The sequence below is a fragment of the Notothenia coriiceps genome, unplaced genomic scaffold, assembly GCF_000735185.1.
Source record: "Notothenia coriiceps isolate Sejong01 unplaced genomic scaffold, NC01 NC01_scaffold00018021, whole genome shotgun sequence".
In the NCBI taxonomy this organism is placed as follows: domain Eukaryota; kingdom Metazoa; phylum Chordata; class Actinopteri; order Perciformes; family Nototheniidae; genus Notothenia; species Notothenia coriiceps.
Window position 1 is genome coordinate 133600 of NW_011350722.1, and position 21829 is coordinate 155428.

Consider the following 21829-nt stretch of genomic DNA (forward strand, 5'->3'; position numbering starts at 1 on the left):
TTTTCAGGGGCCACCCCCCTGGGCTTTATTAAGGAGAGGACCACGCTGCGCCCCCGCCCCGCCCGCCCCGGCTCCCTTACAGTTGCAGCACCCTAAGCTATATGCTCAGCAACACCAGGATTAATTCAGCGTTTGCAGCGGCTTGTAAAAAAACCCAGCAAAAAGAGCAGGAAGAATAATGTGCAGCACAAGCACACTTGATTATTTGTCAGTAATCCAACAACATCGGCACAAAAACAGCATTCTGATTAAAAACCAAAGCGCTCACATGTTGACACATTGGTCTTAATGAATACTGTAAATCCCTGATAACATCCATGCGTTAATCCCTGCTCCAGAAGTTCAATGTGGCAACTGAATAATTTATCAGGCGGGGCCGTTGTTTAGCATTTTACTGAAAACATTGTTGAAAAGCTGCAATCAAACAAATTGTAAGCTTTGAAACCGTCATTAGCACAGGCAGGAGCCTGTAAAAACGCCAGTTAGTTAAGTTACTCGTAGGAAGATACCACAAGTGATCTGCAGTCTAGGGCCCTCAATTGCTTAATATATCGTTGGATGAGAGGGCATTGTAAGTTTAATGAAGGGCTGTAAACAACTTAAAAGATAATGTAAGCCTTTAACATAGCACCTAGTTCGACCGGTTGTCTGTTACGCTGATTGGGCACGTTTATTGATCAAGATTATCTAAAGGAAATGTGACCTTTACGATTAGTGTGCTGTAAACACTTTGCACAGCATTAAGCAAGGCTCCACACGCAATCTAAAGGTCGGCTGCTATTTATCCGCTTTGCTGGAGTTTTTCCTTCCTGTGTTATTACTAACAGATTTGTATCGCATCGTAAATGGGTCTGCGAAAGCTAAAAGACGCAAAGTCACACCGGCAGGAGGGAGTTTCTTTCCCACACTCGCCCCGCTAGAAAGCTCGCTTGATATTCTAGCTTTGTTTACTTGTAGCAACATAAAATGACAGTCCCTAATAACACTTGCTCCTGTAATGGCTACGGCTCCAGCGGCAATGTATGTGATAGTGCTAAGGGGGCCTGACTTTCCCAACACCTTCTAAGGGCAAAAAAAAACAACAGAGAGGCTAAGGGGCGAGACATCTCAAAGCAGTTGACCAATCAAAACAGAGCCAGCCAGCGAACAATCAGAGCAGACTGGGCTCTGGTTTCAGACAGAGGGTGAGAAGAGGTGCTGCAGCACAGGCAGTATGATAAAATAAAGAGCTTTTTGGACATTAAAGCATGGAGACATGTCACAGTAGAGACACTACATACAATTATGAACCTGCCTTTTAACCTTTGCTGACCATTTACAAGGGAAAACTCAAAAAAGCATAATAGTTGAGTTTGGGGAAACCAACACTCACCACACAATAGCACACAGACGATGTGATCAGCTGTTTGTTTGCAGAAGTGGTTTTTGGGGAGATTCGATGTCCACATGCAGCAGGACATGTTCAAACAAGCAGAGCAAAGATATAGGCCGTTTCTCAATGTCGAGTAAACCTAAGTATAGGTCAAGTATACTACGTCATCGAGTGGCGCTGAAGGACTGTTTAAATGCATGTTAAATGCCCAGCATTCTGCGCCACTCGATGACGTAGTATACTTGAAATAGTGGCTCTGCAGCAGGTTTACTCGACATTGAGAAACGGCCAGTTAGAGACGCGAATGACTTCCTGCATACATGTACACACATATTATGGAACGTGAAGTCCCATGACTGTCCCTCTGTGTCATATATATGTTCTTTCCCCCTTTTATATACATTTTCCAGTGGTTCAAGGTTAAAAATGAACCTGTCTGAGTCTGAAAATACACCACTGGATTGTTTATTGGTCCAACGTTGAGGAGAGCAAATGTTTGGAAGGATTCCTTGGAACCATTTCACTGCACAGATTTTTGCCGAGGTTAAGCAGTTCAGTCCAAACCGTTCAGATCCACTCTCAGTCTGACCTCAGCTGACACATTCTTTGGATTTAAATTTACCATGGAGAGTTGGGACAATGTTTTCTTTAAGATACAGTATACATATCAGTGTACCATTAATTTAACGTCACACTGAGAATATTTGGCCTCAAAAAATAGTCTAATCATGGCAAACCGTTTTGTCATCTGAAGCTATGGGCACACCAACAGGAAGTTGCTGATGGCCTTGTGGCTTCTATCTTCACACGCGTGTTCCTTATAGACTTCAGCATAAGTCTACTTTTGAAGAAAAACTATTTGTACAATTTGTCAGTTTGGTTAATGTTCCTCTTGGGTTTTGGTGATGGATAAGTAAGTAAGACAGTTTATAATATTAAGCTGATATAATGGTGAGACGTATTCTTCTGTTCTATAAGTAGTCTTTTTATTATCCCAAGTGATGACAATGATGGCTGTTCTGTGTTCCTTCCAGCTTAGCCCTGCCCTTTTGTTGAGCTGCACTCTGACCTCAACTCGAATGGGTCATGTGTTCATGTGTTCATGTGTCATGTTCAAGGACTTATCAAGTTAACTTAAACCTTTATTTTATGTCAGAACATGTCCAAACAGAAGCTTTCCTCTCTGCTATAGGCAAGCAAAACTCGGACTTGAGTGCCGATTTTCGGGACTCGTGACTCTACTCGGATTCGCGCACTGATTGTACGCGAAACTTGAACTCGTAAATTCTCGCGCTTCTCCGACTTGGACTCGGACTCGAGCAAGTTTTCTCTGGAGTCTGATGTCCTCTATCCTGGCGTGTGCACCTGCTAGGCGAGTTCACCTACTGGGCCCCGCTATTCTAGTCTAAAGATGTCTAGAGACACACCCCGCATCGTGCTGTATGCTTTCACACATTCTGCTTTCTCATTGGAAAAGATACAGCACGATGCGGGGTGTGTCTCTAGACATCTTTAGACTAGAATAGCGGGGCCCAGTAGGTGANTTGGTAACCGTTTTATAAAAGCAATAGCTCACTTCAGGCCGTGATATATGCTCATTATATCACAGCTAAGGGGCGTGGTTCGGCCCGACACCGAACCACGCCCCATAGCTGTGATATAATGAGTATATACCACGGCCTGTCGTGAGCTATTGCTTAAATATATATCAAATGCACCCTATAGGACTCATCATTGCAAACTCTATAGCCTAAAGGGATGGTCGTCACTTAGTATGCGTAAGATGCAGCATAGTTTTTTATTAATGTATAAAGCCATTTTAGGTAAGCTTCCACTGTACATATGTGCCAGTTTTGGTCCAGTTTGTGACTCTTACAACCTCAGATACAGTGCCTGGATACAGTTCCAGGTACCTGCTGTGCGGACTGAGGCTGGAAAAAGGAGTCNATCAAAATAAAAGTGCAAAACGAAAACTTTAGCATCGGAAAATATTGACATACAAATATAATCACTTCTCTAAAAGGTAACTCATTTTAAATATAGTTAAACATATTATAGGTAATTTACAATAATAATATTAATATTAGTAATAAGCTTTATATTTGTATAGCACCTATCACAAGAATTGTAGCCAAACTCGCTTCACAGCAGTTCAATAGACAGATTAGTATGAGATGATAAAAGCAATGTAGAGGAGCATCTACATTTCAACACATATATCCACTAAGATTAATACATGAAGACTTGTGACTCTGACTTGACTTGGACTCTTCTTAGGTGACTCGGACTTGGACTCGGACTCGAACACAGGTAATGATGACTCGGACACTCCTTGGGTGACTCGGACTTGACTACAACTCTCCCTTGGTGACTCAGACTTGGACTCGGACTCGAAGAGTGGTGACTCGAGAGTGACTTGGACTCGTGAATTGGTGACTTGACTACAACACTGCATTAATATTGTTTATGCTCTTTTTTCTTTTTTTTTTAAAAGCCATTTTTGTCTGCTTTCTTCCAGTTTTTGACATGAAGAAAGACATAGACACATTGATAGCAGAGGAACGAGCTGAAATCCTCGCTAAATATGATAAGGTAAGCGTGTGAACAGGAAAACCATCACCTCACTCTGACAATACTCAGAACATGTATGATGAACACAAATAACAGAGTTGAAGTTAATGGTTCAGTTGGAGGAAACTAAACGGCAGAGCATTTCCCTGCCGTTTCTCTGGGACACATTTTAGAAATATGTTATAGTGAACCATTAGAATCTGTTTAGTGTTCATTGTCCTTAGCTAGCATATTACATGTATTGTACTTGTTCATCTATATCACAATGCAGCCCACAAACACACCACCATAAGTCACTTTCTAAAATGTTTGTTTTGCACATATTTTCTAATAGGTGTTATGGTTTGTGACTGTTTCAGGGCAGGCAGGAGGGGGTCAAGATTGACCCCTGGGAGGATGCTGACTACAGCATCTACAAGGTCACTGACCGCTTCGGCTTCCTGCAGTAAGTTACCTGACTTAAAGCTCTGACAGGCTCCTTGTGGCAGTTTGAATTATAGCAGAATACCTTCATTTGTATCTAGATTGTCTTTTTCCCTCTTCCCCTTTTTTCTTCACCATATTATGACGTCTTATATTGGTGCTAAACTTAGATGATCCTCTGTGTGCCTATTACTTATACATGTTCTGCTTTTTCTACTCCAGTGAGGAGGAGCTGCCAACACCCAGTGCGCTTGAAGAGAAGGTATTATCTATTTTAAACATGCGTAGAAAGTCCAGATTTTGACTTTCAATATAATATATTTACATCGGTTGACACAGTGGATAACATGAATGTTTATCTTTCCTCTCCCCAGCAAAAGCAGCTGGAGATAGAGCGAGTGGAGAAATGGCTCAAAATGTCGAAGAAGTGGGAGAAGTACAAGAACAGTGAAAAAGTGAGTTACTCACCAGTGGTGGACAAAACCAACATCTCAATTTAGCCCTTTTTTTCCTGCTTCGAGGACTTGATGTATCTTTTAATAATCTGTTTTCCATTCCCCTTTTAGCCTCAACTTCTTCCTTCTCCACAGCGTAGACAGTTAAAGCATAAGTGCCCGTTATGACTTCTTGTCATTTAAAAGAGCTAACATCCCATAAACCAGCATTTATAAGTGACCCTCTGCCTCTCTCTTGTAGTTGTTGTGGTGAAGACTGTCTCTTTATGTTTAGAGAGACCCCATTCATGTCTGCTCATATGTCACATGTGTTTCAGTTGGTGAAGCGTGTATATAAAGGCATCCCTCTGCAGCTGAGAGGCCAGGCCTGGGCCTTGCTTTTGGACGTAGAGAAAGTCAAACAAGAAAATGTTGGAAAATACGAGGTAGGAATCTTAAAACGGATCACAGTTTCTCTCAAAATAGGGTACCATGTTAGGATACATTCTGACATCTAGCCTCTAAAACATTTTCCTCCATCTATTCTCCAGAGAATGAAGCTGCAGGCTCGTAACTTCTCCACTGAAATCAAACAGATCGACTTGGACGTCAACCGAACGTTCAGGAACCACATCATGTTCATGGACCGCTTTGGAGTCAAGTAAGTTCCTAGCTTGGCTCAGCAGAAATATGCGTCTAGGGCCTGTATTCCTATTTATTTCAGAAACCCTGTTGAATTTGTTACCGTCATAACAAATGTCTTCAAACCTTTTTTCTTCTTATTTTCTTTGTCACTCTGCATATTCAGGTTCGCCCTTGCTAACTGAGCAGAGTGTGACCTCTGACTTGAGGCAGCCCCACACACACTCAGGCACACACACTCAGGCACACACACAAAACCAAAGCGGTGGTTTCCTCCTCACTGTGTTTTATTAGCCTTCCTGTCAGTGTGCAAAACCCCACAGGAAATGGCATTTATACAGAAATGTGAACAGAATGACAAAGCCCACAAAGCTCAAACATTTGAAATAGAAAGTTTGAACATAACTTAAATTATGTTCCGAACACAGTTGTGAGACAGCTGTGAGTTTGAACATCTGTAAGGTTTGTCGGTGTAAACTCTGACTCAGTGCTCTCCTCTTTGTAACGTGTTTCCCCGTCAAATTCAAAGCCATGGAGTCCAAACAGACCAAAACACCGCTCCATCCTGTCTCACTGCCCACTCCTTCCCTGCAGTTCAACAGCTGTCTCACTCACACAGAGACACTGACAGTTATTTAAAGCTGCTTTTCCTGTCTCTGTCTATAAGTCATGTATTTACTATAGAGGCCTGGAGGGGAGACATCCTCTCTCTTCTGCATTTGTATTTGTTAATGCCACTTCTCCGCTCGGATACACATTCACACACACACAGAAGCAGCCTTGTGTTCACTGTGTGAAACAGTAGAGACTCCAGATGTAGTCAGCCATGCAGCACGCCACCCTATGGACATAGACACTGCTGTTTTGTAGAGCTGCAACAATTAGTCAACTTATCGAGAAAAAGTAATCACCAAATATTCCGATTTTTGTTAGATGTATCATGCATAAATGTCAGAAAATGCTGCTTTTAAGCATCTCAAATATTTAATAAATTAAGCAGAATACCTTTGTTTTCTAAAGACAAACAAGACGTTTAAAAAAACTGGGGTGGAGTTTTTGACAATTTTCTGACATTTTATTGACCAAATGATTTATCAATGAATATAGAAATTAATATTCAGATTAATTGATATTGGAAATAATCAATAGTTGCTGCCTTGGTGCTTTGAAAGAACTGATTTGATGAAAGTTATTGTAGCTTTATGTTGATCCCTTAAAACCTACAATATATTCGGCAAAGACCTTGCACACACACCCTGCATTAAAACACACACACACACACACACACACACACACACATACACACAGATTATGCAAACAGTAGAATGATAAAATGGTTAGCCTCCCCAGAAATATTTGCAGCTGTTCAAAGTCTGTCCGTGCTGATGGATGGAGTTAATTTGAGGATAAGGTGGTTGAGAAATCATCAGTTATGCGGCCTCTGGGAGTTTTCATGGAATTTACTGCAAGCATTGTTTCAGCTTGCTCGATTGTTGCACATCCTAATTTTAACCGGTGGTTTCTCTGTTCCCTCTCTAGGCAGCAGGCCCTGTTTCACGTACTAGCAGCTTACTCTGTCTACAACACGGTAAGTGTGTTAGTGTGTAGATGTGTGCATTGAAAGGTGTGTGTTACATAATACGCGCAGCACGTCAGTGGAGCAACAGTGTGTTTCCATACAGCGAAGAACAGGCCAAGTACTCTAAACCCATCTGTTCTCTTGTTTAGAGCCCTGGGTGAGATTTTGTATTTATGAGTGTGGTGCTGCATGAATGTTCAGCAACACAGTGTGACAGTCAGACCACCAGCAAACCAATAGTCAGCAGTCACATCGTGAGACCCAGTTCCTCTTTTATTATGTGTCGTTTAACAGTTGAGGAAATAAAATAAAACGGTTTTGTTGATTTAAAATACTTCGTCAACACAAAAATGACACGTTTTTTTCCACCTCAAGTACTTATTTGTCTTAACCAGGCAGTTTCATCCATTGTTTTAATTGACACCATTTATATCTAATCTTACCAGTCTTTTGCTTTATAATATTGCATTTAAAATGCATATGCGCATACTGAGGTTAGACATAATGATGATTATGGCCCCTTTACTTTCTCCACCCAAAGCCAGAGTTTGACTCTGAAGGCAGAAATCTGGCTTTTATAACTAAGTAGGGATGTTCCGTGTCAACAAGTATTTACTGAAATATAGTACCATCATGCATGTATCTGTATCTCAGCATATGCTTGTGGATTAATCTTTATATATTCATTTGCGTGTAAGCACAGATTGCTTCCGTTTGGTATTACCATTCAAAGACAGCACATTACTCCCATCACACGAACACAGTCATGTTTTTTCTGATTCAGCTCTGGAGTCTGTCACTGTGCGATAGAGGTGAGCCAGAGGAAATGGGCATGTGCTGCTCTCTTTTTGCCTCCTCACACACTGCTCAGAAGAATCTGGGTCAGTGGGAGAGAGCGAGAGAGAAAAGGGAGGGAGGGGGGAGTATGTTTGCCGTTTTGCCTATGTGATGATAGTGAAGAATGTGGAGAATGTGGTCGTTTAACCTGAATGTTACCCTGATTATATTTACTGTATTTCCTTGAAAGGATACTCCGGAGTGTCCTTTTCTGTCTGCACCATCAATCTGCCTTAATATGGACAAATACCAAGTGTGTGTCTGCTTTTGTGTATCTGTGCTTGCCAAGGGTGATGTGTTTAGCTTAAATAATTGGATCATTGTGGAGTCAAATTGGCAGAAAGCCAAGTTAAGGACACCAAATGACTGAATGTGTAGCTACAGTAAATATTTGAACAACCTCCGGTAAAATTGTTTATAATGTCGATGCAGCGCGTAAGGTTTTAACACACATCCACAGTCTGGCTTCAGACCGCATCAGACATTCAGGTGCTCTCATGTCTCGGCCAGTGTGTGTCTGTGTGTGTGTGGGCTCTATTAAATTATGAATTGTCCCATTCTGTTTAATTGAACCTGTCTCTGCTGTGTGTCCCCCAGGAGGTGAGCTACTGCCAGGGGATGAGTCAGATCGCTGCCATCTTGCTCATGTACCTGAATGAGGAAGAGGCCTTCTGGGCTCTGTCGCAGCTCCTCACCAACAGCAAACATGCCATGCACGGTGAGAGAGGGAGGAATGAGGACAGGGAGGAAAACAACAGGGCTGATTAATGTTGAGACATATCAACTAACATAAGTCAAAGTCAACTTTATTGTCAATCTTTCAGTTTGTGTGTACAGACAGAGAGATCGAAATACCGTTTCCCACAATCCCTAATGCAATACAAATATATTTAAAAATATGTATGCAAATATGTAAATACCTATATATCCACAATCAAAAGACACATTTATACATAGGAACACATTAAGACCTAAATGAAAGCACAGCAATCAATATATACAAAAGAACAGTCACTTCTATACCTTTTGAGAATGTACATCAGTGCAAGACTGTCCATAGCAGCGACAACACAACACCTATTGATAAGGACAAAAGTGTGTGTCCGTTTTGAAACTGTAACTCAATCCATACTCAGATTTGTTAACATGTACACTCATCTCTATGTGCGCATAACATTAGTAAGTGTGAACTCAACAGTGTATTGAAAACAGTCGTTTTAAAAGGAGTGAAATATTACGTTTTAGAGCTGAAAAAAATGAAAGTTCCCCTTTTTTATATAAGCTTCTCAATTAATTAATTAATTAATTCTAGAGATGATATTGTAAACTCTCCACACATTTTCATATAATATTGCTAAATATTAGGCTTCTAGGAATGGTTTACCAAATTCCCATAAACCAAAGCTTAATGTGAGTCAAAGAAAATTAACCAAATGTTCCAAATAATCAAAGGACCTAAATAATTTTGTCACGCTTTCTCAGTGCCCTTCAGCAATCTTTGAAAGAGGGGAAAATAGTAAATATCATGAATCTACTATTCCCATGCACCAGTATGGCCTGCTGATGTGTGTTTTTCTCGCCTTGCTAGGGTTTTTTATCCCGGGATTTCCTAAGCTGCACCGTTTCCAGGCCCACCATGAGCTGATCCTCTCCAAAATGCTCCCGAAGCTGAAGAAACACCTGGTAAGTTAAAATACGTCTGACCATGCAGGAGAAACAAGGAGCTGATATATTGCTCAGAAGGTCTGCGGTCGATTAGTATGCTTAATTTCTCATTATTTGATGAATCTACGTTGCAGAAGGCCACATGTTCAGAATGTTAGTGCAAGTGCAAGAGTTAGATTTATGACCCAGGACAGTTTATGAGGCGTGAGCTCCCATATTCCTCATTAATTCTCCCAAACAGGACAAGGAGCAGATGACATCAGGGATTTACACCACCAAATGGTTTCTGCAGTGCTTCATTGACAGGGTGAGTATTTGACTCAAATCCTCCTTAAATGCTCTTCCCTGTTTGTACCAGACATATTCTGCATTTTAATCATTCATCAGAATTTCATTGTGCATCCCATCTGTGGTTTTTTTCGTGCTTTATTTTTTTAATCTGCTGCTGCGTGTCTTACATAACAGACCCCGTTCACCCTCACCCTGCGTTTATGGGACATCTACATACTGGAGGGAGAGAAGACGCTAAGCGCCATGGCTTACACAACCCTCAAGTTACACAAGAGTGAGTAAGAAGAAAATAACAATATCTCCCGTGCAGCGTTGAACGCATCAAACCAGTTTTATGCCCAGATACAGCCCCAGCTGCTGTTGCTATACCAGTGAGCGTAGCGCCGCACGCTGCCTCGCGCTTGGCTGCCTCCTAACTGGATGGCTTACATAATGCAAGTGGCCGGTTGCTGTGGAGAAGAACGGAAAGCTGCCTTTTCATTGGACGCCTGCACAAGCTTAGCCTCAGCACAGTTGTATTCCTGCAAAGCAGCTCTTTTGATGTGGCACTTCTTGACTTGGTGTCTTAAAGTTAAGACTGGGTTGAAGCGGTGTATTCAACATCATTTATGCTCATCACATAGGTTCACTAGTGACCTCATTGATTAGAAAGGCAAGTCGATTTATAAAGCGAATTTCAATAACCAGGCAATTTAAAGTGCTTTACAAGAAAACATTAAAAGCATTTAGACATAGCAAATAGTGCAAAAGAAAAACATAACAACATGTATAGAAAAATATGTTTAAGAAGTCATTAACAAGCCATGAGAAGACAACATGATACAAGCTGAACTAGAATACAAGAATAACAAACTACAGTGTAAGATATGAATAGTTCTTTGGTTTTATAAAAGGCAGCGACAAAAAGAATAGTCACCTTTTTTTCTGACTGTATTGTGTGTGTGTGTGACCAATCAGAGCGCCTGCAGAAGCTTCCGATGGAGGACCTGAGGGAATTCATCCAGGAGCAGCTGGAGGTTTCGTTCTTCCTGCATGATGATGTTGTGGTTGAACAGCTTCAGGCTTCTATGTCGGAACTTCGCAGTAAAAAGCTGGACCAACCTCCTCCAGGTGCAGTTTTTATTCTTATTCCCTCTCCATGTAAAGCTGTCTAAAATATAAGGTATATTTATTTTCACCTTTGTTGATTTATTTCATTATTTTCTTATTTTAGCCAAATCAGAGGAGGTGCCAAAGAAACCTCTGGGTCAGGAGAGACCGGTCGCCCTCCTGCCTAAGCAGCCTGACTCTCCTCTGGAGGTCAAAGTAAACCTGCAGCCTCACATTCCCCCCACCACAGAGGGCCCTCAGATGGACAGCATCACCCGCCAGCAGACCCCGTCTCCTGCAGACATGAGAACCCCTCCTCTGGCTTCCCCTGACCCCGTTGTAGTCCACACACAACGAACACCTTCTCCGATAAGGCCTTGCAGGAAACCTCCGCTACCTCCAAAAGCAGAGAAACCCTGTGCTGAGGCCGGGCCGGACCGAGAGGGGAAGGGGACGCTTCCTGAGGTAAGACACACCGAAAATGTTCTTCAGAGCCAGCCTGGAGACCCCCAGACCCAGGAGGAGCCCGTTGATTGGCCCCCGCCCTATGAGCCTCCTGCCTTTGAAGCTGTGCAGACTGACGCAGAGATCATGGACCTCCCAGATCTGCCGCCTCCACCTTTCTTCTACACCGAGCCGGTTGACGGCGCATCTCCCTGCCCGGCTGTCTCAGAGACCCCGTGGCACCCTCCTTCCCCCCGCTCAGCCCCACCACTGGTCACCCGAACAAAGCCAAAACCATGCCTGAAGCCACCCACGTCTCTTGACCTCACACAGAGAAAACCCCCTCCCTCGAAGCCTACCCCTCCCCGTGCCCTCACCACATCCTCCACTTCCTCCCCCAGACCTCCCCCAAAGCCGACCAAGTTCCCCGTCTCTCTCTACGTCCCGGTGCCAGCGGGCGACAGACGGCCCTCCAACACCTCGCAGTACGACAACCTATCGGAGGCCGAGGAGGACGAGCGCTGCCTGGAGAGGCTGCTGGGCTCCACGCCTGAGGAAACTCACGGCATCCCCCCCCACACCACAGACAGAGACTATGACCCCACTCTCTACACTCCACCTCCTGCGTTCATCCCTCCCTCAATCCCTCCCTCACCTTCTCTCGGACCTCCCCCGCTGTGCGCCCTCCCCAGTCTGCCTCAGGAGCCAGAGTACGAGGGGGAGGACAGCTGGGTGGAAGACTCCATCATTCCCCCTCCTCCCGCCAGTTTTGCTGACCGGCTCACTTCTTTCGAGTGTGGCGCTGCCAGCTGCTCGGACACACAGAGAGTCGCCTCGCCCAGAGCCTCACCCAGAGCCGCCTCACCTAGTTACTCTAAGCCTTTCTCTCGGGGCCCCAGGGACCATTCTGCTTTCCCAGCACCACTGTTGTACACGGGGTCCCCACCAGGCCACCCCAGGCCCTCAGGACAGTCCTCCGTGGGGGGGGCCCTGGTCCGATCCAGCCCAGACTTTTGCAGGATGCCTCCAGGTGGACAGCCACTGCCCAAATCAGTGACCTTTTGAAGTCTCATTCAAGTGTTTCTGATGTATGCCAATACTATTCAGACTTCCTGTCAATGCTTGATTCGTTTTCAAAGCGGTTAAAAGGCCAGTAGCTATTCAGTGTGTCAAAGATTTGTGTGTGTTTGTTTGAAAGGACTTTTTTCATCGATTTGTACAGATTTATGTAATACCGTCACCTTTTTTTGTAAGGGCAGGTAACTTTTTTTAAGTGTCAAACTTCTATTTAAAACTGCTGTCCGTGTTACTGTTTGCTGCACAAAAAGTGAGTGTATTATCTCGCCTGCTTGTTAGTGTGTGAGACCAGATTCAGTCTTTAATATGATGGGTGATTATAAGAAATGTACACAGATATAAGGGGAACTACTGTAATACCAGCTTTGAATTACAACCGGTGCTTCATCTGCAGTTAGTTTCATTTTGTTCCAACAGAAGTGTCTTAACCTGACTGCAGATCAACACAAGGGCTTTTGAGGCTGCAGAGTAAGCTCATCTTTGCTGAAGCACCCAAAGCCTATACATTTATACTGTGTTTGTTGGTCAACTGTGAGCAGGCTCACAACTGAAATTAACAATTATTAATATACCAGTTTCTGTATAGCTTGAGATCAATACTTGATAATAAAGGACTTCTTGCATCTAAGTTAAGCTTCAGATAAAGTTGTAACCACCAGCAACAGGAAATAGGAGGTGCAATAAGTCACTGGTGTAAATACAGAAGGTAGTTCAATTCTCATGAAACATTTTTTTCCCCATACAGGATGCAGTGGGTTCTTCGCTGCTTTTTTAAATTCTAAAATCGACCCAGTAGGATGACCAATTTAAAGAAGTGGTTTCAGTGCTATTTCTGTTTGTCTGATTTCACAGCAACAATGTACTGTTCCATGTGAATTTACACACATGCATCAAAGCTAAAGAAAAGGGAAATATCAGACTTAAAGGAAGGATATTATGAATGCGACATATTATCAGCACAAACAGCCACAGTAAAAATCCATATCACAATATGTATTAAGAGTAGCTCCATCTAGTGGTTGGAAGTGTTACAGTAACTGACTTCAAGCTTTAAAATGAAGTCCTTGCTAGTGACAGGAGGCTTTTACGAAAAATAATTCTGACATAAAATGCGACCTATAATGTTTATTTATGAATGTGCACATAGTAAGCTAGACTTAAGAATAAAAGGACAGAGTCCATGTTACTGTTCTATTCTGTCAAGGGAAAGTAACAAACGAAAGCTGATTTCTTTCATATGCATAGCCACATTTTAGAGCCATATATGTAGAAACTGGTGTCCATTTGTTTTGAGAAGAAAAAGTGATTGAGGAATGGAAGTTGAGCCATATCATACTTTACAAGGACCTAATATCAAAAATGTTTATATAGTTTCATGCAATTATATATTACATTATATTCTGTCTAAACGTCTGTTGTATTTTTTGCACTGACCTTTGTCTTCACCAAAAGGTTTCGTAATCCTCTGTAAGTATTACGTTGATTTCTAATGGAGTTCCATGTTACTGCTAAAAAATCATTTCCATCTTGTGATGTTACCAGATGTGTTATGGTTTGTTCATTAGCTTTGGTCTCGCTTCTACGTTTCTCAGGCTTCTTTAGTCATGTGACCTGACCACCATTTGCATCATCACTGCTCCTTTTATAGACCTGGTTAACATCAGTTAGGGCTCAGACCAAAGTTTATGTACATTTATGCAACTTCTTATTTGAGTTTTATAAAGAGATAAACCTTAGTTGTCTGTCTGTCTTCTCTTCCTCTACAGAAAATACACATCTGGTTTAAGACATTTATTGCACACCCAGAAAAATTGTGTAGTCTTCCTGTACATGTTTTAGATTCAAAGTGTTTCACACAAAGGAAACAGAACAAAGATTTAAATATAACATCACTTGATCTTATTGCATTAAATACAGAAAGAGCAAAAAGACTGCTAATAAGTATATTAAAATATGAGCTGCAGTGTAATAAACATTTGATCTGCCGACACCCTGATTTTCAAAGTAATTATTTAATTAATGGGTGAGAACAAAAATAAGCATAATCTCCAAATCTTTGGTAAATAAGCCACCAAATTCAACAAACATATAGTTGTTAAAAACTAGAAGCATCACTCTACTTTTAATGCTTTTACATAGAATGTCATGGCTTTCCAAAGATATAAAAGTGCATTCATTTGGAGTGTTATTGCAAACTCTGAGACATGAGTAACCTCTGGAGTGAATTTAAATACAAAATCTGTACATTGATATTAACCCACCTTAAATACACAGACATTATGACATATACATATTTTAGCAGTTTTGTCATTAACTTCAAAATCCTAGTAATAGTTAGCCGTCTCCCAAACTGGGACTCGGGTCACATCCTTCATATCCTCAGCTGGCTGATGAGGTTAGAAAGCGAGGTGACACTTTCCCTCAGTTTGGAGTCTTCCTCCTGTCCCAGAGACACCCCGGCCAGGCGCATGGAACCGTTTGTTCCCATGATGCACGGCAAGCTGAGAAACACCTCTGCACCTATTCCACCCCAGCCCTAAAGCAAACAATCAGATTTCAATCAACACATCAAAAGGCACATTTAATTTAATGCTGATACTGTGTCAAGTTTGACTACCAACTAAATGTAGTAAAACAGAGAACACATGGAATAAGAATGATGCTTTTGCTTTTATAGGGAATGCACAGTGTTTTACCTGAGCCAGCGTGGAGACAGAGTGTGTCTTCATTTTATTTGTCAGGATACTGTTAGTGATGTCAGCGATGGACAGACCGACAGACCATGAGCGCTGACCGCGACTCTTCATCATCTCAAACGCTCTAAAAGCCAGGAAGAAATTGTACTTTTAAAAAAAAATCCAGGAGAATCGCAACCACTTTGAATCCCTTCTTATTCTCTACATCCATAGAACCTCCTTTAACTGTGACACTACATTGAGTCATCTATAGATTGTAACTACTTTACTCAAGGTCATGTTCATTCATGCCAGTACCTGTCTAACAGTGGTTTGGTTGAGCTGGATCCTGCTGCAATCTCCGGCTGCACATTGGAGCTATGCCCAGTTTTACTCATCACGGCAACTGCAAGACAAACATTGACAAGATTGTTCATGTGCTCCGATTATTAAAAGGGCCCTTACACACATTCAAGTTTAAAGTTCAAGGCTTTATTATCATGTGCAAATTAGCTACAGTGTAGACATGGCAATGAAAAATTAAGTCAGAGGCTCCTGCAACAGTGCAACATGAATATATATAGGACATAAAACAAATATCAAGAATGGGAGAAATGTCTCCTTTCTGGCTCACCTTTGTTGTCTGAAAGTTCTCCTATGACCCAGGCTGGTTTGTGGGTGTTCAGGTTAATGTCCAGGATGTGACTGAGACGCTCTGAGTCCAGGTTACACCCTGCTCCGATCACATGTGTCGGAGGCAGGCAACTCTGTCTCCAGGCAACATGGGACATGATGTCCACTGGAATTGGACGAAAAAGAAAACAGAGGTGAAAATATATATATATATACCGGGTGGTTTACTCCTTTAAGAAGGACGTTTTCTCTGACACTCACCTGGCTGTGAGGCGATGAGCATTACTGCGTTGGGGCTGAGCTGTGCTACAGTTGGAATGATCCCTCTGTACATGTCCACATTATTCTGGACCACGCTCGTATACGACTGCTCGCTGCTCCATGAGTTCGCGGTCACCACGACGACCCTGGAGCCCGCAGAGGCTGACAAATCTGAAAAAGGAGCGTCATCAGTGTGTGATAGGTCGGCTAAGAGACTCAACTTTCCTTTCTTTTAAACTGTGGGATCTGAGATGATGGTGTATGGTTCCCACAGTCCAGTAACAATCATTACACCTTCTGTATTATTCTGAATACTAATTATTACATTTTAGTATAACTTACAAAGCTAACAAATGCTAAAATGACAGCTTCAAGCATCCTTTCCTCCAATGTCTTTATCACTACTGATGTAGCCAAGGAGGAAATATTGCAATATGTTTTGTCTTTGATTGCTCTCTTCATTTGTATAATTATTATGCATTTATATGTTGAATCTTGCAAGGCATGTGCAATATTAAACATATACGTGTTACTGTCTTTGGTGCACCTCTGCACTGCCTTGTTTGCTGCTTATGGTTTTAGTTAATTGCAGCTGTGTGTAGCATTACTGCCAAAGAACATTTTTAAATTGTATTATTAGTCAACCCATGCACACATCTATCAGCAAACCTTGAGATAAATAGCTAAAACTGAAAGGCAAAGTCTCTCAAGTAATCACAAATGGATACATTGTTTTCTGTTATCGCTCTGAAAGGTCTAAGGTAATGGAAGTCGGGGTTCAGTGACTGTGTCAGAGGCAAGTCATCAGGGATAGCTTTCCTAAGCAAACGTCACCTTTGAAACAACCTGGCATCAGTGATGACTCAGCCAAAAAGCACTTTGAACATTAGAGTGTGACAGTGCAGAAAGTGACGTACCTTTGGATACCTCCACCTTCGGCAAACTGAACATCTCTAGATCTGTGCTGCCGCCCTTTGTGGAGCTCTCAGCGACGTCAATGAAAACAAGTTTGTCAACTTTACACTGGGGGAAAATTAGAATAAGAACAAATGTGTCAGCATTTAAATTTGAGGTTGTGACTTTGGTAACATGGTAACCTTACTGACATATACCTTTGATAAAATGCTCATCACCGATGACATTCCTAAATCTCCTCCCCCGATAACAGACACTTTGATATTCTGTTGATCATGTGTTCTCCCACCTGAAATAGACACAAGTTAGGCTAAAAGTTCACAATCATCTGGTTTGTTTTATATGCTGCATGTCAAATGAAGTACCATCATTGATCTGGAGATTAGAAACAAATGCCAGGAGCTCATGGGGGTCTTTACTGTCTACTGTCGTCCTTGAGGATAGGGGAGGGTCCTCCTCAAACTTGGAAATCATCTCAGTCAGAAGAACTAACACGGTGGACTTGGGCTGTTACAGAGAAATAAAACAAACAGCAAGAGTGATGAAAAAGTCAGTTTTATCCCACAGGCCATAAGACTGCTAAACACCTGAGCTCTGTTAAGTGCCTCGATAAACATTCATCTGTTTGTCATCTTGCAATCTACTTATTTATAGAAATAGTTATCACCACAATAAACCGTATTTAATTTCTTCATAATGTACATTATTTAATTTCATATTCCATTCTTGTACATATCATAATCTATTTACATGTATATAGACTTCTTGCACTATTTTTTATTTGTATTTTATTATATATGTTGCATCGTTGGAGGAGCTCGGGTCAGGAGAATTTCATTGTCATTTCTACACTGTAGCTTATGTGCATATGACAATAAAAGCTTTGAATCTTGAATGCAATTTCAAACTTCACCAAGAAAGTATTAAATCTTACATAATCCCAGTTGTGCAGGCCGGGCAGGTGGAGCCGCCCCTCCTTGTCGACATGTTTGCCCTCTCTGATGACCATGTTGGAGGTGGGTCTCAGGAGGCATATGGGAGGGGTGAAGGGGAAGGAGTCCATCAACCACAGTTGAATGGGAATGTTGTAGGAGCGGCCTTAAAATAGAGACGCTGACATCAGTACAAAAATAATGACTTCATGATACGTAACCGTTTTCCCTAACTGAGTCGTTTGGCTCTTATAGGTCAGTCTTACCGCCATAATTCACAGGGACGTTGCCAATTAATTTCAGGAGATCTTTTTGGGTGTTGTCACTGAATGCTGGAATTGACAAAAGGGGCACACACAGTATCAGCAACCAACATATTTGATGTGTGTTGTAGAGGGCTACAAATAGATGAATATAGTGACAAAAAACATACTGTATGTCCCTGTGGATGGCATCATCTCAGGGTAGATTCGATAAATCTTCTGCAGCTGCTCAACAGCAACATCGTGGAATTTGTACTAAAATACGGGAGTAAAAAAAAGAGGCTTATTTGTTGTGTTTTGATGAAGGCTTGCATGTATAGAGTGAGTGAATTAATGAATGACTAAGTGTGTATATTAATTAAATATCCTTAGTTATAACTGATGGGATGTTAACATGTTTGTAATTATGAACAGGGGACGAGGAATAACCTACAGTAAGCCTATTTATTTTTGTTATCGTTGTCAATATGCTGTTTTTTCATTTTTCTAATTTTATTTTAACATCAGAATGAAGAAATGTCAATGTACTGTCAATAATGTTAAAAACACAGTTGAAGGGCTAATGGATCATTCATTTGTATGTTGCTTGTTATAAACACATTCAAGTGTTTAGTTTTTGACCTAATTTATAATAGCAGTTTATAAAGAGATAGGAAGACACTGGGTAAGAATTAGCCTTCAATAGACATCCTTTTGACAATTCTGTAACTTCCTCTGACTTTATGAAGCACTGCGTGTCAGGGCTGTGGTTTTATATTCATCATGACTGCTCAACACTGGATTTGTTATGAAAAATGTTAACTAGAAGTTCGTATTCGTCTCACATTGTGCCATATTCCGGTATCGTCTCTTCAGGCTTTGGTAAGTTACAGAGCTGGTTCAGCCAGTTGGAGAAGGCTGACAGCAGTTTTGAGGGACTGGCCTGCTATGCTAACCGGCACTGGTCGGTAAACATTCTACTTACAAAACACTTTTCAAAGCTGGTTCACTGGTAAACAACTAACCTTGGAGAGTATCCGCTGTATTTTCTCTGAACGGAGGTCCATCTATTGAAGTACAACAAAAACAATCACGTGTTTCTCTGATTTTAGCCTCCTGACGGGGAACTTCCACTTTGCACGTTAGCTGTAAAAACTAAACTTCCGCAAACTTTGAGCAGTATCCAAGCGAGACGACAGGTCCCGCCCACTCTGTGCGTCATGAATGGCGATTAAAAGGGAAGGAAAGGCACTTGCATATTTAAACATTTTGAATAAAATATACCCTATTTGCTATTTTTCAAGGCAGCTATTCTTTGGTTATGGAATATTGCACACATTTTTAAAAGATCTGAACCCTCACTTTTTTTAAACTACTTATTAGTTGTTATACATGAATCTAAATGAAAATCAGAGCACTCTTGAATATCTGATTAATGTCAGTATTCTTTAAGCGGTTTCTTTATTCAAACTGAAATTGTAAATATTATTCTAAATCAGTTCCTAATGTAAACCTTTTCTCCTAGAGCTGCTTTCTCTACTCTCAGGTCTTAGCCTTCGAAAAAGGATTGAACCATTTCCATTGAAACCTCCAGAAAGAATATAATAATCTTTAAACTAAAAAAAAAAATAGGACATTTCATTTAACACATTTCATATATTAAAAAAACAAATTTCCACACAATAAATGGCAAAATAATATTTCATTGCTTTAACCTAAAATCATACCATTTTCTATAAATGACACTTGTAGTGGTACCCAAGTTCTGTATATATTACTAGGATTGTCGAGAAAACGTTAACATAAAGCTAGACATTTAAATAAAACCCTTTAAGCAATAATTTCTCTAAACTCCCTTTAAAAGAGAAACAAACAACACATCAAGTGGTAAAGTGTGTTTCTGCATATTGTAATTACTTTACAATCATTTGTTTTGGAAAAATATGCAACAATTTCTGCTGAAAATAGCATTTTATCAACACCTGTATGTCATTGTTTGTCTGCAAAATATCACTCTTCCATATTTATAGTTCTCAGTTCCTTTTAAGAAATGTGAGACTGTTGACCGTGTAAACCCGTCACTCAGTGGGGGTAATAAATAATAAAACAGGGAAAATATGAGATCTTTGTCACAGGGTACTGCCTGAATGATTTGTGCATATGTTGTCTTTGACTAACAGTCTTCTCTTTTTCTCTGGGCCAATGTCACGTGTCGTTCCACAGTTTTTGTCCCACAGAGGCCGAGGTGGGCACAGTCACTGGGCCTCATGGCAGACCTCATGGGACACAGCTTTTTAGTTTTTCATTAATCTCAACGAAAATAGGGGCTTCAGTTTTTTTTCCTCTTGGCAGTTTGCCTTTTCAGCTCTTGTAGTTCTCTTTCCTCCTCCTCCTGATCTTCCTTCACGGCCATTCGCAGGCTAAAGTAGCAGAGGGACACAGAAGAAAAATCACATTATATAAAAGATGGTAAATACTACATCTGTATATTTGAGGACTGGGAGTTTTATTTTCGTCTTACGTCCTGGCCTCCTCTTTCTGCATATCTTTCCAGCTGCTTTCCATGAATTTAAGTGCATAGTCACTCTCGTCCGCCTTGTATCTGATGAGGTAAAAAGCAAAGAAGTGATGTCATAAAGAACTTACTATACATGGAAAGTACTTGTAAACTGTGTATATTAAGTCAACACTTACTTGTTTTTATCATATCCAAAGATTTCCCTAATATGCCTGGAAATGTCTTGTTCGTCTTCTCCCTCGTCAATAAAATCCTCCATTTCTGAGTCATACTCGTCCTCGTCATCCTCGTATTTCCTCTTGTATGCAGAGGTGATTGGCGGTAACCTTGGGACTGGAGAAAACATACAGAAAATAACTTTCAATATTGGCACTTGGACAGTTGCTGAACGTGAAAATCCACATACTGTATGAAGGGGAGATTTGGCCATGCTCGGGAGGGAGGAAATGCCTAAACTACCCAGCTTGTGATTGGATTATAACGAAGGTTACAAAAGTCAATATTATGGTACAAGGTTGAGGACATTGAAATGAGATTTTGTTTATCTATGTTGGAAAGATAGCTGCTCTGTGACCCCGGAATAACAACAAAGGCTGCTGATTGTTGCTGACACACTTCATTCAGTTTGGCAAACAAACCCCTGGCCCTGTCAAAATGACCGCCGTACTTCAGGCTGCAAAATGTCAGACGTTGTTTGTAATTTATTTGTATTCAACCTTTATTCAACCAGATAAAAAGCATTGAGATAAAATCTCATTTACAATGCTGACCTGACCAAGAAGGCAGCAACGTTACACATGTTTACACATAACACAGACATATAAAATACATAGAACACAACTAAGTAAACAAAAAAAACTAAACGAAAAGCAGTCATTACATTTTGCACATTTGGGACAGTAAGAAAGGTACACTACTTATTACTGCAAGAGCAGCTGGTAGTAAGGACCTCAGAAAACTTCAATTTAAAACTATAGGGACAAGTGCTGTCAGTTTAAGGCTTGATTGAAGGTCATTCCAAGACCAAGGACCATAATGAAAAAGACTCCTTTTTCCAGCCTCAGTCCGCACAGCAGGTACCTGGAACCGTATCCAGGCACTGGATCTGAGGTTGGAGAGTCACAAACTGGGGCAGATCTGGCACATACAGTATGTGCTGGGGACCCGTACTGTACATTTCTATCATCACACTTTGGGGTCCTCAACATTTGTGGGTTCACAGCGGGACT

General features: G+C 41.3%; 3 protein-coding genes across 4 annotated transcripts in view; 1 reads left to right on the forward strand and 2 right to left on the reverse strand.

The window, feature by feature from the left end:
* LOC104950778 (USP6 N-terminal-like protein) overlaps positions 1-13273 on the forward strand; it is a 24589-nt gene extending 11316 nt beyond the window's left edge. For both annotated transcript variants that reach the window (XM_010777337.1, XM_010777336.1), the window contains exons 2-14: positions 3891-3964; positions 4303-4388; positions 4589-4628; positions 4741-4821; positions 5139-5246; positions 5352-5461; positions 6982-7030; positions 8456-8576; positions 9447-9541; positions 9765-9830; positions 9989-10088; positions 10772-10924; positions 11028-13273. In XM_010777337.1, coding sequence (XP_010775639.1) covers positions 3899-3964; positions 4303-4388; positions 4589-4628; positions 4741-4821; positions 5139-5246; positions 5352-5461; positions 6982-7030; positions 8456-8576; positions 9447-9541; positions 9765-9830; positions 9989-10088; positions 10772-10924; positions 11028-12412 — 2460 coding nt within the window. In that variant the 5' untranslated portion in view covers positions 3891-3898 and the 3' untranslated portion in view covers positions 12413-13273. The remainder of the gene's footprint in view (positions 1-3890; positions 3965-4302; positions 4389-4588; positions 4629-4740; positions 4822-5138; positions 5247-5351; positions 5462-6981; positions 7031-8455; positions 8577-9446; positions 9542-9764; positions 9831-9988; positions 10089-10771; positions 10925-11027) is intronic.
* uevld (UEV and lactate/malate dehyrogenase domains) lies at positions 12636-19298 on the reverse strand. The gene is made up of 12 exons (XM_010777335.1): positions 19108-19298; positions 18274-18358; positions 18107-18172; positions 17843-18006; positions 17274-17415; positions 17106-17197; positions 16911-17016; positions 15994-16164; positions 15734-15898; positions 15418-15505; positions 15121-15244; positions 12636-14960 (listed from the first exon to the last, which is right to left on the reverse strand). Exons 1-12 carry the CDS (start codon positions 19147-19149, stop codon positions 14796-14798), a joined length of 1410 nt encoding a protein of 469 aa, XP_010775637.1. The 5' UTR covers positions 19150-19298; the 3' UTR covers positions 12636-14795.
* A 469-nt stretch (positions 19299-19767) lies between these two features.
* spty2d1 (SPT2 chromatin protein domain containing 1) overlaps positions 19768-21829 on the reverse strand; it is a 20006-nt gene continuing 17944 nt past the window's right edge. Inside the window, exons 2-4 of the mRNA XM_010777334.1 lie at positions 20777-20933; positions 20604-20684; positions 19768-20502 (exon numbers count right to left, since the gene is read on the reverse strand). Coding sequence (XP_010775636.1) covers positions 20412-20502; positions 20604-20684; positions 20777-20933 — 329 coding nt within the window. The 3' untranslated portion in view covers positions 19768-20411. The remainder of the gene's footprint in view (positions 20503-20603; positions 20685-20776; positions 20934-21829) is intronic.